This window comes from Perognathus longimembris, chromosome 5, assembly GCF_023159225.1.
Source record: "Perognathus longimembris pacificus isolate PPM17 chromosome 5, ASM2315922v1, whole genome shotgun sequence".
In the NCBI taxonomy this organism is placed as follows: Eukaryota; Metazoa; Chordata; class Mammalia; order Rodentia; family Heteromyidae; genus Perognathus; species Perognathus longimembris.
The window spans coordinates 30,363,926-30,383,379 of NC_063165.1; the positions used below are offsets into that span (position 1 = coordinate 30,363,926).

The 19,454-nt window shown below is 37.1% G+C and overlaps 2 protein-coding genes and 1 pseudogene across 2 annotated transcripts; 2 read left to right on the forward strand and 1 right to left on the reverse strand.

The window, feature by feature from the left end:
- Positions 1 to 1,794: 1,794 nt before the first annotated feature.
- Positions 1,795 to 2,715, forward strand: LOC125351257 (olfactory receptor 5AC1-like). The gene has a single exon (XM_048345961.1). It carries the CDS (start codon positions 1,795 to 1,797, stop codon positions 2,713 to 2,715), a length of 921 nt encoding a protein of 306 aa, XP_048201918.1.
- Positions 2,716 to 11,287: 8,572 nt separating this feature from the next.
- On the forward strand, positions 11,288 to 12,164 carry LOC125351607 (annotated as a pseudogene).
- Positions 12,165 to 14,178: 2,014 nt separating this feature from the next.
- LOC125351608 (programmed cell death protein 10-like) lies at positions 14,179 to 15,368 on the reverse strand. The gene has a single exon (XM_048346475.1). The coding sequence runs from the start codon at positions 15,170 to 15,172 to the stop codon at positions 14,537 to 14,539; it is 636 nt and encodes a 211-aa protein (XP_048202432.1). The 5' UTR covers positions 15,173 to 15,368; the 3' UTR covers positions 14,179 to 14,536.
- Positions 15,369 to 19,454: the final 4,086 nt, after the last annotated feature.

The window sequence follows — 19,454 nt, forward strand, 5'->3', positions numbered from 1 at the left end:
GCGTGAAAAATAGATATTGAATATTAAATGCTTAACTACAATGATATCATAATTATTTGTACTTTTCTGTATCTGACCTTCTCATATTCTTTTTTTTTTTTTTTTTTTTTTTTTTTTGCCAGTCCTGGTGCTTGGACTCAGGGCCTGAGCACTGTCCCTGGATTCTTTTTGATCAAGGCTAGCACTCTACCACTTAAGCCACAGTGCCACTTCTGGTTTTCTCCATATATGTGGTGCTGAGGAATTTAACCCAGGGATTCGTGTATACAAGCTAAGCATTCTACCACTCGTCCATATTCACAGCCTTGACCTTCTCAGATTCTATACACTATGGTTATTGACAGTAGTTCATGGTGATATTTTATTTGTTTTTTCATTGCTATATTTTATTCTATATTATGAGTGCATTGTGATTTATTTAGCTGTTTCACTGTGAATGTGTCTCACCTTTTTCATCTTGACCAATAATGTATCATGTAGTTCATTAATAACTTTAGATTATACTACTTTAATATTAGGATGTTTTCAAGAGACACTGGTAGACTGGAGAACATTTGCATTTTTAAATAACTAAGATTATATTTAATGACTAGTATAATTGTAAAATAGCTTTTAATATTGCTATTTAAATAAATATTTCCACATGTAAAACATTGAACAGGAATTTTTCATGATGTTTTCAGTGAGAAATGAATACGTATTAAATTTTCTCTTACTATGAATGAGAAGTGTTTGGGTTTCTCTTTCTCATTTTGTGTGTTGTATTTGTGTCTATTATATAAGGAAAGTTGTTTTTTTATTGTAGTTATTGGTCATTGTGATTTTTCATCTATAAGATTGATAATTTATATACTTTATATATTTTTCCTTTATCCATACACATAATTGTTCTCTTTAAAATATAAGGATATCATTCATATGCATAAATATATCTCCTAGATTTTTCATATGCACTTTGCTGTTGTGTGATGCTTTGTGTGCATTAACATACACTCCATTAGGATGTACATTATATTTATAGTATGCACTATTATCAATCCTGAGTGACAAGATATCTAAGTATCCCGTATAGTTGGTGGGAAAAATGGTTCAGAAGCAGAAAAAAAAGAAAAATAAATAAAAATTTATGGTGATAGTTATATTTTATACTGCCTTTCCTGATTTGAATAAAGGTTACAGCAATATTCATGCCATACTATTATCTCTTAAATTTCATAAGATACATTTTTTTGTAAAAATTTATGGTCTGAATTTTCATTTCTATCCAAATGTACAGCCAATAGTATTAGCAATATTTCCAAAGCAGCATCATTTTCTTATCCAGTGGAAATATTATATTTCTTATTATAAATGTTATGCTAATCAAATCTATTTCTGAACTCTGTTTTAATGGTAGTAATTATCTTATCTAATCTCATGCCAATATCATAATGTTTTATTTATATAGGCATCACATTATTGTTATATCTGTTGAGTTTTACTTGATATATATATATGTATATATACATACATACATATATATGTTTTTGTTAGTCTAGGGAAAATGGAAATTCTATTCTTCATTAGTATATTCAAGTTTTATATAACTCTTGTTACAGTGAAGAGAGTAGTTATAAAAGTTAGATGTCACTTGGAAAACATTAAGCATATAACAAATCATACAAATGTGAAATATTAACATTGCTAACATAGAAATCACTTCAGAGATCATGTCAAATAGAAAAATTTAAATAATTTTAAGATTCTACTATGACTTCATTTTTTCTTTCATTTCAGTGATTGTCTGCAGCACATATGGCAGATAGAAATAAGACTTTGGTGACTAAGTTTGTGCTCACAGGACTCACAGATCAGCCAGCGCTTCAAGTGCCCCTCTTCCTGCTGTTCTTCTTCATCTACCTCGTCACCATGGTGGGAAACCTGGGACTGATTGCTCTCATCTGGAAGGACTCTCAACTTCACTCCCCCATGTACTTATTCCTCAGCAGTTTAGCATTTGCTGATGCATGCACTTCCTCCTCTGTGACTCCTAAGATGCTTACACATTTTCTATCTAAAGATCACAGTCTATCACTCATTGAGTGTTTTGCCCAGTTTTATTTCTTTTGTTCCAGTGCAACCACAGAATGTTTCCTTCTGGTAGTGATGGCCTATGACCGTTATGTGGCCATACGCAATCCTTTACTTTATCCAGTGGTGATGTTCAACAAACTCTGCACTTTGTGTATATGTATTTCTTATTTTATTGGTATTCTGAATTCAACAATTCATGTGAGTTTGTTATTTCGATTACATTTTTGCAGGTCAAATGTCATAGATTATTTCTTCTGTGAAATTATGCAATTATTCAAAATTTCTTGCATAGATCCTACAGCCAATATGCTGGTTTCTTTCATTTTTTCAATCTTTATACAAGGCTTCACCTTTATAAACATTGCCATCTCTTATACATGTATTCTCTTTACCATTCTGCAAAAGAAGTTTGAGAAGGGCAGAAACAAAGCCTTTTCCACTTGCAGTGCACATCTACTCTCTGTCTCTTTGTTCTATGGAAATCTCTTCCTCATTTATATTTGTCCTGAATCTGAAACAGCTGAAGCTAAGGAAAAAATATATTCTTTATTTTACACAGTCATCATTCCTTTGTTAAATCCTTTTATCTATAGTCTGAGAAACAAAGAGGTTATAGGTGCTTTGAGAAGAGTGATGAAATAGCTTTTAGACAAGTTTCAAGTGGTTTCTTTAATAGGATCAGTAATAATAATAGTAACAACAAGAAGAAGAAAAAGTAAACAAGTTAGTCAAATTAGCTCTTACTATACCATTTCGTTAGCGGGCAGGTGCTGTCAATGCTAGGTTAGCTCTATGTGAAGAAATTCAGCTTTGTATTTGGATTTGTTACCATATGACGTTTCCTTGCATATATATCCAGCTACTCCTCTTATTCATAACTAGCTTGTTTATGCCCATTGCACCTTGTCTGAGCATTGAGATTCTACAAAGCAGTTATCCAATAGGGACTTTCAATTGCTGTAATGGACAATGTTACTCAAATATTAAAATTATTTAGTAATATCTAGCACTACTATGTATACACATACATAGCTTGTTATGTTCTGACTTACACAGAAGATGAAAATTATTTAAGTGGTTCTTTGCTACACTCAATAATTCTGGTGCACTGATTCACACTTTCATAAGACATTTCTATAGGTCACATAAATTACTGATATGGTGCGCCAGTTGTAGATGCATTTGAATTATGCCTGTAATGGTAAATTGTTTTATTCTCTCACCCACACCAATATTTCAAATGTCAACAGTCTTGGTTTAGAATTTTGCTCTATCTTTATGGCTATATAATACTGTATACATGGACTCCTAGAAAATATTACCTTAAACTTTTAATTCATTTTAATGTTTAAAATATTTAACAATAGAAGCTACAGTTTCACATGGCATGTTGAAAGTAATTACAACAGTGATATATCACTCGTTTCCATAACATGGAGTTCATTTCACTTAGCATTATCTTATGCATTCATAGGGGCATAGCAATTAGGCTTTGGTGATCCTCTGCTGTGACTAGCCTAACCTGTGTTAATTATTCCCTATGAGGGAGACCATAGAATCCATGTTTCTTTGGGTCTGTCTCACTTAACTTAATATAATTTTTTCCAAGTCTTTCTATTTCCTTATGAATGGGGTAATGTCATTCTTTCTGATATAGGCATAAAATTCCATTATGTATATGTACCACATTTTCCTGATCCATTTGTCTACTGAGGGGCAGCTTTAAAGTATTTAAATTAAATTAAAGTATTTAAATCATTATCTTTCTTTTCTCACTTTGATAACACACTATGTAGTAAGAGAAGTCTATCAGTTCTGGTAATAGACAGATTGTAGATAGAAAAAATATATATCAATAGTTGAGAATAAATGGAGGGTGGGTTTTAACTCAGCCCTCTAGAGAAGATGAGAACAGTAAAACCGGAGAGGGAACAAAAGATAATAGTGTATTTTGCTCATATAACAAATCCCCAAAAGATTAATGGAACATGCAACACAAATTTGTTATGTAGAATATTAATAACTATTAACATAGATTACTATACCCAAAAGATATAATTTGAAATTTAACAAGACATGAAAGTCTTTCATGATAACTGCAACTAGGGAGCTTAATAAAAACTAAACCAGCAATGCAGAATGCACTTAAAGAAATTTCAGACAGAAAAAAAATATAACTACAACTATAAGAGTAAAAGAATGAGTCTCATTGAAAAATTAAACAGGCAAATTTAGAAAACAACCAAACATTACCAAAAAATTTCTTAAAAGGCAGAAATTTATACATACCTTTCAGTAATAACTGATAAATATAAGTGTTCTCAGTTGTCCAAATGAAAGATACCCTGGAAGAATGGATGAGAAAACAAGTCTATATTTTTAGATGCTTGCAATGTAAATAGTTCACTGTTGGGGACTCAGTTTTGGCCTTGGTGGGGGAAGGGCGCCAAGAGCGAGACACTGCCCTTCTAACAATCAATGTGTTTATTTCTTTGAATTGATAAGCCTTTACCAAATAAATCAAAAGGAAGGGAAGAAAGAAAATCACATATTGAATGTTGAATTTTAAAAGACTTTTTATAAAGTACTACCACCAATGCTTTTCAAACTATTCTATAAAATGGAAATAGAAGTGTGAAGCCAACATTACCCTCATATCAAAACTGGATAAAAATGTAATGACAACATAATTACATAAAAATCTTGATAAAATGCTTGAAAACAAATTCAACAGCACATTAAAAATCACATATATCACAATATAGTAGAATTAATTTCAATAATGGATAGCTCAAAATTGGCATGCTGATAAATGTCAACAGAATATGTACAGAGTCTAAGAAAACAATCAAATGATCAATTTAATAGATACAGAAAGAAAAACTCTCTATCTCTTTCTCTCCCTCTCCCTATCTCTGTTTGTTAGTTGTAGGGCTTGACCTCTGGGCCTGGGCACTGTTTCTGTGCTCTTTAGCTCAAGAAGGGTTCTGTAGCACTTTGATTCACAGAGCCACTTCCGGTTTTCTGGTGGTTAACTGAAGATAAGAGTATCACGGACTTTCCTACCCAGGTTGGCATTAGTATGGTCTTGTTTGCGATCCATTGGATAAATGCCCAAAAGTGGGGTTTCTGGGTAATAGGGGAGCTCTTTGTTTATCTTTTTGAGGAACGTCCATACTGCTATCCATAGTGGTTCTTCTAGTTTACACTCCCACCAACAGTGTAGTAGGTTTCCTAAACTAAAGTTTCTTTTTCCTCATAGAAGTATTTTAATGTAAATTTGACAAAGCTTAAAGGTAACAGCATTTTCTTCTTGTGAGGAATATGTGCTGAGAAAAGATTTCATGGGTATACAATACCAATTCCATAGCAGATCTGATACTAGCAAAACATTCTATTTTTTCAATTGAGGTAAACACATAGAATATCTAACATGACACAATTAATAGACTGAACTCTGTACAGAGTTGTTACAGCGTCCTCCTGATCCTTTACACCCCCACACTGGAGTGTCTGAGAAAGTCCTGGTCGTGTGCAGTTAGCGTTCCTAGCTTGTGTGTGTCACAGGCTTGCAAGGAACCCAAGATGCTCCTGCTTTGCCTGGATCTTCATTGGTAAGCTCTTTGAAGAAGAGTCCCTAGAAATCAGAACAAGAATTGGCTTATGAAGCACAAACAATATAAAGATCTGTTTGAAACTAAAGGACAGGCTTATGGAGGCATAAAGGCTGGGTGTGAAAACACATTCTTGAAGCTGGAGTTGGGGGTGATGCAGTCCACCACCAATGCCCATCACGCCCTCCAGCCTGCCCCAAGGGCTTGAAGATACACCACAGTCCCTCCTGGGTAGTGAATTCACTGATGAACCAAAACAGTCATTCATTTGGGAACAACACACATAGTGTGGAAAACAAGGATATATTTTTTTCTCTTCTAAAAATATTTGAGGCAACATAACGGAGTGATCAACAGAAATGTACAAGTTTAACTTAGCTCCTACCTTTATACTACAGTAGTTGTAATTCTCAGAGTCTTTTTCCAGAGGATCTTTACATGGGCATCTTGTTGTCAGCAAGCCCTTGGTTCCTTTCACATTTGTGTTCTCACAGTTTTTTTTTTTTTTTTTTTTTTTGGCCATTCCTTGTCCTTGGGCTCAGGGCCTGAGCACTGTCCCTGGCTTCTTTTTGCTCAAGGCTAGCACTCTGCTACTTGAGACACAGAGCCACTTTTGGCCATTTTGTATGTATGTGGTGCTGGGGAATCGAACCCAGGGGTTCATGTATAGGAGGCTAGCGCTCTACCACTAGGCCATATTCCCAGCCGCCATCACATTTGTGTTCTTGTCATATTGGTCCTCTGTTGCTTGATTAAAAATGACAAAAGTAAAAAAGAATCACAGCTGTCTGGTCAAAGTTCAGAAAGTCTTAGAATAGCTTTTGCGTTCATTTCCTTTTCCCTGGAGGTCCCATCCACTACTGGGCCCACTCGTCCATTTATAAAACTGTGGGGTTCAAGACCCCATCCCCCTGCTTCATCCAGGAAGATGTTAAATCCCAAATTGTGAAAGAAACTTGGCTCTTCTCCTCCTGCCCGAAGAAGGAACAAGGCATGTCTTTATGGGCTACGCTAAGCTGAGGAAAGATGCTGAAACCTCCTCTCCCCCCCCCTCCCCCCGTCCCCCCTCACATGCCCGAAGTAGACGCAGGACAGAGATTTCCGGGAGCTTCCACCAGTCTCAAAGAACTTTAATCAGGGTGGGGTTTATATAATGGTAATGGCGGGCAGGAAGAGGAGGGACTAATTGAATATTAACAATTGGCTAAATAGGCTGTCCCTCAGGTGATGTCACGGAACTTCCTCTATGGGTGGAGACCACAGCCTCCCAAGGACCGGGTCTCCGCCATTACCCACGTGGCCGAGCTGAGAGGTGGGGCTGCTTTGCTTCTCTTCCGGCAGAACCCAGAAGATGGGAGTGGCTACCTTTTACACTGTCCCAGGGCTGGGGGAAGGGCAGCGTCTCGGGAGCTCTTGCCCCAACATCTGCCCTTTTTTGTTTTATAAATTAGCAGGGGATGTTGTAAACATATGGCATATATAGGCATGAGTCAAATGCTGACAGAAGACATAAGCCAGGAAAGTTCCATTTGGAGCATAAACCCAATTGTGAAATGAACAGGTAAGGAGGAATGACTGAAAGAAGTGTTTAGTGATAGAGAACCAGTTTGGCGTAGCCAGTCAGAGGCAATAAATAAATAAATAAATAAATAAATAAATAAATAAATGTATGTATGTATGTATGTATGTATGTATGTATATATACAACTGGCAGAAAAAAGAAAAATGGACAGGTATTATTTCTTTTGATTTCCCGGCTCTGATCCCTTTTGAAAGGGCGAGACAAAACATCTCCATTTAGGATATGACACCATTCTCCTCTCACTCCACTCCACATTCCCATCTCCTGGACTGGCTGAGTCCCAGGAGTTCCAGCGCTTGTTGCTGGGATGGCATGTTCTCATCTGCATTTACGGGTTTTGAACTCAGGGCCTGAGCACTGTCCCTGAGTACTTCTGCTCGAGGCTAGTGCTCTACCACTTGAGCCATGGTGCTACTTTCAGCATTTTGCTGGTCCTCTTGAGCCAAGCTCTCAGTCTGGCTCTGTGCTGGTTAACTGGGAGGTGGAGTTTTGGAGAGATTTTTCTTTTGCCTGGGCTGGCTTTGAACTGTGTCCAAGGAGTTTTAGATATAAAAGCCCTTTTTATTCCCAATAGAGCAACAGGAGAACAACAGAAATAGTCCATTTGGAACTTATTGAGAGCTGGCCAAAAGCCATTTGTTAAAGTTTTGCTGTAACATTTAGAGGACATGAAATCTATGTGCCATCAAATTAAATCATCATTTAACCTTACTGGAAAGTGGAAGAGAACACAAATGAACAACAATCAGAGGGCAGAGGGTTAAAACAATGTGAAAGTGGCTGTGTCTTTAATCCCAAATTGGCAGGTGCCATGCCATGCGATGGAGTCAGGCATGAGAGACCTGGGCAAGGCTGCAGTGGCATCTCTGGATAGACTGGCACATCTCCTTTTGGGTTGCCTGCAAAGTCTACACAGACTGGTTAAGATATTTAAATCCCTAGCATTCCTGGCTTTTGTAGGCTGATGCCCTTCTGGTTTAAGCAGGGTAAAAGGATTTTCTTAATCACAAAGAGATTAATCACAATGCAAGAGAGAGAGAGAGAGAGAGAGAGACAGACAGACAGAGAGAGAGACACCAAGGAATCGTTAGTAGTGAAACCAGGCAGCTTGGGAACAGACAGCTAGCACACGCGTTGTACCTGCATCCTAGGAAGCAAAATGTTTAATTTTGGGTCAGGAAAATTTAGGTTAATAGTCACATTTGTATGAAATGATTCCGATTCTTTTATCTTGAGAGTTTATGAGAACACAGGAGAGAACAATGGGAAGGTAAAATCTTAATTTGTACCAAAGAATTGTCAGGACTAGATGTACACTTGACTCTTAACACACTGGATATAAAGGGTAACACACTAGTTTTATATCATTGTACTTATACCACATGCTGAATATTTGAACCTTTTGGAGTTTTTCTTAGACACATTTGCTTGCACCTGAACATGACCAGTTTGTGTTGAAAACCTATTTTTGTTCTGCTTTTTAGTTTTACCAACAGACATACAGACACACAGACAATGCATCTGAACCTTGAGTGCTCTTAAAATTACTTTTCTGATTGGCCATTTAAGTTTCTGGAATTCCAGTGGCAAATGGTATTATTTTGCCCATAATAGAACCACGTGGTTGAATAAAAAACAAAAAGAAACCTCTCCTAGTCATAGAACCCCAAGACAACTCTGTGGCTCCCAACATGACAATTTTTTCAAATCATATCAGACAAGCAAACTTTCCATCCATCCAGAAAAGCTCTTCCAATTTTTTTTTGATGTAGGAATCATAATTACAAATTTAGACATTTATCCATTTAGCTTTTCAATAAGTTGGTGAGAATCATTAGCTTGCTTAGCCATATATTTTCTACATACAGGGCTAACGAATATTTACCTTTATCCCCACAAGTCAATTGTACATACTTAAACATACTTGCTTGATTACATGTAACTTAAGATGGGAGTCTTGCTTATTGCATCACTGTATTTACATAGAATTTGGTACCAAATCATTAGACTGACATCCAAAATAACTGTGACAAAAGTACTTTGAACTGGTAATTATAGGAAATCCAACCAAATTACTTATTGCTGTATCAGAACCATTTGTTTGCCCTTTTTTAGTATCTCCAATTACTCCGTTTTTGTTGGAAATCTGGGTCTTTTCCTTGTTTTAACCCCACCTGCAGCTGTAAGTTTGACACAGAGAGAAATGACAGGGAATCACAGCAGGGGTTTTTTCATAGGCCAGCAACAGGCGTTAGCCCCGCCCAGTTGTAGCGGCAGGAAAACAACACAAGGCTAACAGAATACAGACCACCCCCGCCTGCTGCCGCCACCACCGTGTCCCAGGAGCCCAGCGCACGCTGCTGCTAGCAAACCCGAGCGTGGCCACCGAGTGCTGCCGCCACCTGAGGCCACGCGGACCCCCAGATCGTCCTTCGCACACTCCCCATGACCCATTCGCAGATAGGGACCTGGTAACCCTGGGTCGGCGGGCGCTCCTGGGCAGGACGGCGGCATCCGCTCTGGGCACCGCAGCCACCTGTGCCCCCCTGCGGCATCTCTGCGGGACGCGAGCCCCACTGCACCCCGCTCCACCCCGCCTGGCGGGAAGCTGCCATGGCGGGGCCATTCTTTCTGGCGCCGTGTCCCAGGACTCGTGAAGCTGCGCGAGCCCATCCCCCCGAGGGCAGCGGAAAATCTGCTTCTCTATGCTTCTGCCCTATCTGGATGGGCAGGTCCTTCTCCTGAACCCAACTACTCAGCGTAGTCTGTGGGGTTATTGAACCCTGAAATTACCGGCCATGCGTTCATTCGCCCCCTGACTTGGGCGCCACTTGTGGAGTTCAAGACCCCGACCCCCGCTTCACCCAAGGAGATGTTAAATCTCAAATTGTGAAAGAAACTCAGCTCTTCTCCTCCCGCCCACAGAAGGAACAAGGCGTGTCTTTATGGGCTACGCTAAGCTGAGGAAAGATGCCGAAACCTCCCCCACCCCCTCACCTGTCCGGAGTAGACGCAGGACAGAGATTTTGGGGAGCCGGTTTGGATGTTCCACCAATCTCAAAGAACTTTAATCAAGGTGGGGTTTATATAACAGTAATGGCATGCAGGAAGAGGAGGGACTAATTGAATATTAACGATTGCCTAAATGGGCTGTCCCTCAGGTGATGTCACCGAACTTCCTCTATGGGTGGAGACCACAGCCCCCAAGGACCAGGTCTCCGCCATTACCCACGTGGCCGAGCTGAGAGGCGGGCTGCTTTGCTTCTCTTCCGGCAGAACCTGGAAGATGGGAGTGGCTACCTTTTACACTGTCCCAGGGCTGGGGGAAGGGCAGCATCTTGAAGCTCTTGTCGCCTTTCCCCCCATTAAGGCCAAAACTGAATCCCCAACAAAAACTAAAAGTTTTATAATCATTACTTTAAAAAAATAGCATTTCATTATGTTTTAAAATTAGACAAACAATATTGGTAACTTTTCAAAAGATAAGGTTTATGTTCTCAATGTGTTGAATAAATATGACTATAAAAGTATTAAAATATGTTTAGATACCTACAAATATCATCATGTGTCACAATTTTCTGAGCTATTTCTAAGACAGTTTATTAATCCTGTATACTTTATGCATGTATCAAAACTATATTGATAATATTGATAATAAACAAGGCTTACATGAATGCATTTAATGTTAAAAAATACCATAAAATACCTGGTAATCTTTTTTAATCACATGAATACATAATAATAAAAATATTTTGATTGACATGTACAGATCTGAGTCTATTCTTTATAACAATATCATTTTTTGGCAATTATCATCATTTAATATTGATTGGAGGCCTTTGAATGAATATCAATGTATGCAAAGGTAAGCGCAAGATAAAGTTTGAAAGTGAGCAACGCTTCTTTAAAAAGGATAAGCCTCTTAAGCATATGCTCAGCACAAAATAATGATAAATTAGTTACCTAATTATGAGTACCTCATATTTATTCTTTCATTTTGTGATGGACCAGGTCATTTATGGCTGAAGAAAACCTGACTCTGGTAACTGAGTTTGTGCTCACAGGACTCACAGATCATCCAGGGCTGCAGGTACCTCTCTTCCTGGTGTTTCTCCTCATCTACCTCATCACTATGGTGGACAACCTTGAGCTGATCGCTCTCATCTGGAAGGACCCCCACCTTCATACCCCCATGTACTTATTCTTCAGCAGCTTAGCTTTTGCTGATACATGTGCTTCATCCTCTGAGACTCCCAAGATGCTTATGAATTTTTTGTCTAGGAAACATGAGATATCTCTGTCTGAATGCTTCACTCAACTTTACATTTTTGGTACCAGTGCAACAACAAAATGCTTGCTCCTGTCAGTGATGGCCTATGACTGCTATGTGGCTATATGCAATCCTTTGCTTTATCCAGTGTTGATGTCCAATAGACTATGTACTCAATTTATTTCTGTTTCTTACATTGTTGGTCTTCTTCATTAAGTGATTCATATGGGTTTGCTAGTTATTTTTCTGCAGGTCCAATATCATACATTATTGCTTACTGTGAAATTTTACAACTGTTCAAAATTTCTTTCACAGATCCTACAGTTAACATGCTTATGATTTTAATCTTCTCTGTCTTTATACAAGTCCTCATCTTTCTGACAGTTATCATTTCATACTCTTTTGTCCTCTTCGATGTCCTGAGAAAGAATTCTGAGAAGGGCAGAAGCAAAGCCCTATCCACATGCAGTGCTCACCTGCTGTGTGTCACTTTATTCTATGGCACTCTCCTCCTCAGGAATGTGTGTATTATTATACAATAATAATTCCCCTGCTAAATCCTTTCATATATATACTGAGGAACAAAGAGGTTATAGGTGCCCTGAGAAGAATAATGAACAAATAAATTGTCTACCAATTTTTGAATTGTTTCTCACTTAAATTCTAAGGATGAGAACTCAAGAGATACAGATTAGCCAGTATGCTGCCATTTTACCAGAGTCTTCCAGTACTGTCTGTGGAGAAAGTTGGCTTTGCCCTATTTTCCTGTATTTGATTCCATTCACAGTATGGATCTGTGATAACTAGATTTTTTGGAAACTCTGTGCTCTATTTTATCTAAGAACTTTGCTTTTGCAAAATATGTATTTCCTTGGGACATAATGATTTACAAGTAGTAACTGACAATGTTACTGAGAAATGTGTAATAGAAATATCTCCAACTGAGACTGCATATAAATTTAGCTTCTTATTTGAATGTACCTACCAATCCTCCTTTGTCTTCAGATTAATAATGCTTTTTATTTGTTGTCATATGCAGCAACTTCAGTAGAATCATAAGAAAAAATAACATTCTGCTACTTCTAGACCTTATTTTTTTTAAAAGAAATACATCACTGAGTAAAAAAGGAAAGAATGAAGAGTGCTACAAATAACGTTGGGTATTAGGAAGAAAAATGGAAGTTAGGGGGAACTAAAACAGGATTGGTATATTAAAATTAATCAAGTTTGTTCTTTGAATTGAATGCTGTTAGTGGAAAATATGGCTATTCAATATTTTATAAAATTTTGAACATTTTCCTGCTAGGACTCTCCTAGATATAAACTCATTATTACAAATGAGGGAAACCGGAGCCTACAAAACAGGATGAGATCATTTTTTTCTTTTTCTTTTTTTTTTTTGGCCAGTCCTGGGCCTTGGACTCAGGGCCTGAGCACTGTCCCTGGCTTCTTCCCGCTCAAGGCTAGCACTCTGCCACTTGAGCCACAGCGCCGCTTCTGGCCGTTTTCTGTATATGTGGTGCTGGGGAATCGAACCTAGGGCCTCATGTATCCGAGGCAGGCACTCTTGCCACTAGGCTATATCCCCAGCCCCCATTTTTTTCTTTTGTTTGTTTTTTCCCCCTTTGGTTTATCCCCTATTGTCACTGTTTTAGATTCTGGTGCCCTGTGTCTTGTATATACATTTATCTGATTTGATACATTTATCTAAATTGTGCTTCTGCATTGCTGGTGAAATGATGATTTCTCTGTATGAGGAAAATGTGTACAGATTTGCACAATATTTCTAGAAATGTAGAAATGTCTACATATTGTGTAAGTACAATATGTAGATATGTTGGTATATACTTTATAATAATCCAACAAGTAAACCACTAATAACTACAAAACCTGGAATACACAACAGTCAGCAACTTGAGAATACAATTTGAGAATATGTATTAATCTGTGGGATAGAATTTCATTGAAAGAATGGAACCTGTGCCAACTAAAATTATTTTAAACAATTTAGATATTGCTTTGCCCATATTTATAGCCTTCATGTTAGACAACTTTCTATCTCTGTGACAAAGTATGTCAAAAAATAAAATTAAAGAAAAAATATTTATTTGGGCTCATGGTTTCAGATGTTTCTGTCATGGTCACAGAGCTCTGTTATTTCTGGTGTATAGCAAGGAAGGGTATTGTTGTAGGGTTGTGTGATGGAGCAAAGGCAAAAACTCTTGGGGCCCAAAAACCAATAGTGTCACGAAAAGGTATTGAGGACAGAATATACCCTTGAAAGGAGACTGTAGTGACTTGCTTCCTTCTTTACTCCCCACCTCCTAATGTTTCAACCATTTTTACAGTAGCCAAGTAAGATATGAATCCATAAATGTATTAATTCATTCATTAGAATCCCTATCATCTAATCATCAGTAAACGCTTCAATGTTGAATTCTGACCTGTTGAGGTACCAGACTTTTATTTTTTCCCTTTTATTTTATTGTAAAGGTCATCTATAGAGGGGTGACAGTAACATAAATCAGGTAATGAGCACATTTCTTTTTGAACAGTATCATCCCCAACTCCCTTATTTTCTCCCAGTACCAGTGTTTTATTTTATTATTAAACTATTTATTGAATATTTACCATCAAATATTGTTAAATACATTATCTTGCAGCATATCGCTTTCAAGTTAAAATGTCAGAAACAAACACCAATATTTACAATTCTTTTAAGGAATGTTATATAATGACACATTAAGGCGTAAATTCTTTTGGCTTATAATTCTTCAAAGAATGATAATAGCAAAAGTGATGCAAAATCTTCAGTGTGAGATTATGATTAAGCTACATTTTACAAAAATATGGTGGAAGATGGCAATAATCCCATTCAACATCCTGGATATATCCCTTCAGGAGGGACTGATAATTTATACAGTCAAACTTTAAAATTTACAGATAAAGTCAGTTTAATACTGCCACTGAGAAGTACATCCTTAACATATACAACTTTCAGGCCACAGTTTTGAACGTCTGAAGTATCAAGTTGGTTTGATGAATTAGTCGGTTGGCACTTATGGCATTTATTGCCTTACCATGTTTAAAATATGTTTTCAGGGTATCACTGAATCTTTTGGAGTACTTTACAAACTCTTCCTTTTGGTGTTCGAGTGCCCTGCGGTTCTGGTATTGGTATTTCTTGAAGACATTATTCACTGTATCAAGTAGTTCTTTTATTGCACTAGCTATGTCCTTGATTGTCTGCAGAAATCTCACTCTGTCATTGATCTCATCTGGGATCTTACTGAGAATCTGTTTAAGTGCTCGTGCCTTTTTGTTTAGGTCCTGGAATTCTGGCTCGGGTTGTTCAATCATATACTCTTCTACATCATCAGCAGCCATTCGAAGAAGGGACTCCATGAAGTTAACTTCTACACTTTTTTTCTCTAAAATTTTCATAATGATGTCTTGTGTCAGACCTGGATTTTCTTTTTCAGCCTTAATGAAAGCAGCTCTCAGTGTCTGAGCTGCAGAGAGATTTACTCGTTCTAGCTCATTAAACACAGGATACATGACTGCATAGAGGGGCATAGAAACCATGGGAGTGGTCTCAGCTTCATTCTTCATCTCTTCCATTGTCATCCTCATTCAAAAGCCAACTAGAGTAGAAAAAGCAGTGCTAAAATGCAAAAGAATCTTCATTCACTGCAATATTTCTTCTCTTCTTTCGTGTTAAACAATAGGGCACAAAATATACATGGACCGGCAACTGAGACCCCGACTTCACTTTCCACCTCTGGAGCCCCCTCAACTCCCGGATCGATTCACTCCGGCGACGCCGGAAGGACCCTTATTATTATTTTATTTTATTTTTTGCCAGTCCTGGAGCTTGGACTCAGGGCCTGAGCACTGTCCCTGGATTATTTTTGCTCAAGGCTAGCACTCTACCTCTAGAGCCACAGCGCTACTTACAACTTTTTCTGTTTATGTGGTGCTGAGAAATCAAACCCACGTGAGATAAGCACTCTACCCACTAGGCTATATTCCCAGCCCCAGTTCCAGAGTTTTAATACATAGGAATTTGGAGGACATTTCAGATCTTAATCATATCAGCCTCCATCATATACTAGATTTTTGACGCAATTTTATTTTGTTTGAAGAAACAGTTGAGAAGAAATTGTGCTTAAGTAAGACCCATAGATATTCCGAAAGATTATGAAAAGATGATGATGAAAGAGAATCCTTCAAGAAGGTACAACTTTAAATTGTGCTTTTGGTTGATCACTTTTCTCAGAAGCAGAAATGACCAATCTTTTGGTTACATGAAGATTCACATTCGGTTGGTAAAAGATTAAAAACTATCGTAATTGTAGAAATGGCTAAAAAGCACTTTGTGGAAAAGATATATTGATATACACCATAAAAATAAGATCATCAAGAAAGTTATAGCCTATGTAAATGCATTCCAAAAGCCAATATCAAGAAGCAGGAGTTTAACAATGAGGAGTATAGACTAATTCCTTCTTAAAAATTTATTCATTTATTTACTTTTTATTGTTGGAAGTCATGGGGCTTGAACTCAGGGTCTGTGCACTGTCCCTGAGGCTGTTTGGCTCAAGGCTAGCACTTGCACCATTTGAGCCACAGAACCTCTTCTGTTTTTTTCTTTTTATGTGATACTGAGGAATTGAACCCAGGGCTTCATGCATGCTAGGCAAGCACTCTACTGCTAAGCTACTTTCCAAGTCCTTAGTCTTTTTTTTGTTGTTGTTAGAAATCAATGTATTCTAGGAAAACATAAGAAACATAAGACAAGAAATTTGTGAAAATTAAATCTTAATATTTAGAAACTGTGAAACCTCACCAAACCCCTAATTAGAGAAGCACTTGTATAGCTGATTATAAGGTTAAAGGCTTGAGCACCAAGGCATCCAATGATTCCAGTCACAGAATTCAGGACTTGGAGCTCTGCTGTCCAATGATAGAAAAAGATGGGCAACTGAGATCTACAAGAGATGGAGGTGTTTTTTTTTTTTTGTTGTTGTTTGTTTGTTTGCTTTTTCTTCTGCCCGAAATGTAAAAGCATAAGGTGGTTCTTGTCTGCACTGCTAAGGTGGAATCTTTCTTGATTTGATTCTCTATTGAAGTAAATCATTGATTGATTCAAATGTCAACCTCTTCTAAAACCAATTATCAAATTTACTGAAGAATAGTTGTCTGAGGGTCCCTTAATCGAATCTTAAGATCTTGTTATCAATTTACCAATGTATGTCCTGCTGTGTGACATGACGCACAGTATATAATGGACATTTTGGGACACATGACAACATGATGGCCTTTACTTACACATTGAGTCTTTATTAAGGTCCAGTGATGGAAGAAAAGTTGTTCTCAAAAGGAGACAAGTTCTACCAAAGGATTCATAGCTCTCAAACATCTACCTACATAGACATCTCAAATACCCCATAAAATATCTCTTCTATCCACTGCCTCTTTAAGTACAAGTGTTATTTCTTGAAAGGCATGGAGCATGTGTTTATAGAGAAGAAATGCAAATCAAAACAACATTGAGATTCCACCTCACCCCAGTAAGAATGTCCATTACCAGGAAATCCAATAATAACAAATGTGGAGAGGATGTGGCCAAAAGGGAATACTACTACATTGTTGGAGGGATCTTTTCTTTTGTCACTGCCTTTCCTCTTTTTTACTTTTATTTTTATTTATTTTTAATTTTAAAATTTTATTGTAAAGAGGGGCTACAGTTGCATAGGTAAGGTCACAAGTACCTTTCTTTTCAAGCAGTGTTACCCCTCCCTCATTTTCTACCATTTCTGTCCCCTGACTCCCCTCTCTCCCAAGTTGTAAAGTTCATTTCCAACATAGTGTCTACTGAGTATCACTGTTGCATTTGTTCACCGTTTGTCCCACCATTTCTGAGCTTCCCCTTCCCATCCCCAAATCAGATAAACTTATATACAAAGCAAAACATACTGAAATCAAAACCAGTGACACTGCCTTTTCTTTGTGCTTCCTTTTTCACAAGGAAATTCTAGGTTTATTGATGAATGAATCTGTACTTGAAATGCCTCCTTGTTTAAACCATTCTTGCCAGTAATAACCCAAGTCTGGTCAAATATTGTTGATTGTTAAATTTTTTTTAAATTGTTTTTTTCAACCCAGAAACTAGTAAGCACCAATTAAGTCAAGCCTCTAGTCTTTTATGCTGCCATTATTTCTAAAATAAGGTTGCATGTGTTGTCAGAGCATACTAGACAGACATACACTATAGGTGCTAGAGTTCTATTGACTGAGATGGATCCTTACTTGTTTTCTGGCCAGGATGATTCAAACTGTGGTATTCTTGATGGTAGTACTCCAAGAAGAGACAGCATTTCTAGCTAAATTTATTTTTTACAATGACCATTGTATCTCTATATTTGTGAGGTAAATTGACATTTTGATTCATATATACGTTCAGGTTTAGCTTGGACTACTTATTATATTCCTTAAATGTTTATTCTTTTTCTGAGTAAATTCAGAATTTCTGCTTTTAAAGTATTTTGAAATATGAAATTATCATTATTCATAATTATCTTCCTAAAGTGTCATGGAACATGAAAATTTGTTCTCAAGCAATAACTGTTGATTATATGTACCTGTCTTCTTTCCTCCAGTCTCCCTTTGTCTGGTAGGGACTTGCCAGCTTCCATGGCATCCATATTTTAGAGTTCAACCACTAGGGAGACTGTAAGGCATTTATTCTGCTGTTACTAACTTATATCACCTTACACACTGTACCTTGTCTGTAAAGTTTGACATAGATCACAATATTTTATGCTTTATTTAAGAGTATATAGTACTCAACTATGTTTGTATATCACATTTTCTTTATCCATTTATCTACAGATGGGCACCAAGGTTGGTTGCATACTGTACTTTTTATAAAAAAAAAGTATGCAACAATTTCCTTTGGTATACACAATGGAAGGATTACAGATTTTATAATTGTTCTATTTTTAGTTTGGGGGCTTTTTAAAAAAAGAAAGATCTATACTTTTTCTATAATGAATATTTAAATTATCAGCAGCAGTGCATATTTGTTCTATTTATTTGTTTGTTTTGGTTAACTTTAATTCTTGCTGACTGATAAAAGATAACACTAAAGATACCAATATTTTTCATATATATGTACCATTTGCAAATCTTTCAAAATTGCAGTTTCAGGTTTTCTCATTTTTATTTTTTTAAATTTTTTTTCAAATTTTTATTATCAAACTGATGTACAGAGAGGTTACAGTTTCATACGTTAGGCATTGGATATACTTCTTGTATTGTTTGTTACCTTGTCCCTCATACCTCCCTCCCTCCTCCCCCTTTCCCTTTCCCCCCCTGAGGTGTTCAGTTCACTTACACCAAACAGTTTTGCAAGTATTGCTTTTGTAGTTGTTTGTCTTTTTTTACCCTGTGTCTCTCAATTTTGGTATTCCCTTTCAATTTCCTACTTCTAATACCAGTATACACGGTTTCCAATATACTCAGATAAGATTACAGAGATAGTGTAGGTACAACCACAGGAAGGTGATACAAGAACATCATCAATAATAGAATCTACAGATACAGATGGGACGTTGAAAGTAGTTACAACTGTGATATAACAATTGTTTCCATAACATGGAGTTTTTCACTTAGCATCATCTTATGTGTTCATAAGGGTATAGCTATTGGGCTCTTGTGATGCTCTGCTATGACTTGCCTAAACCTGTACTAATTATTCCCAATAAGGGAGACCATAGAGTCCATGTTCCTTTGGGTCTGGCTCACTTCACTTAGTATAATTTTTTCCAAGTCCTTCCATTTCCTTACAAATGGGGAGTTTTCTCATTTTTAAATTTTAAGTTGTTTTTGTCAAAACAAAATATTTTGGAAG

Excerpts from the sequence above, each read along its gene's own strand:
- LOC125351257 (XM_048345961.1), top strand. The coding sequence starts at position 1,795 with ATGGCAGATAGAAATAAGACTTTGGTGACTAAGTTTGTGCTCACAGGA.
- LOC125351608 (XM_048346475.1), bottom strand. The coding sequence starts at position 15,172 with ATGAGGATGACAATGGAAGAGATGAAGAATGAAGCTGAGACCACTCCC.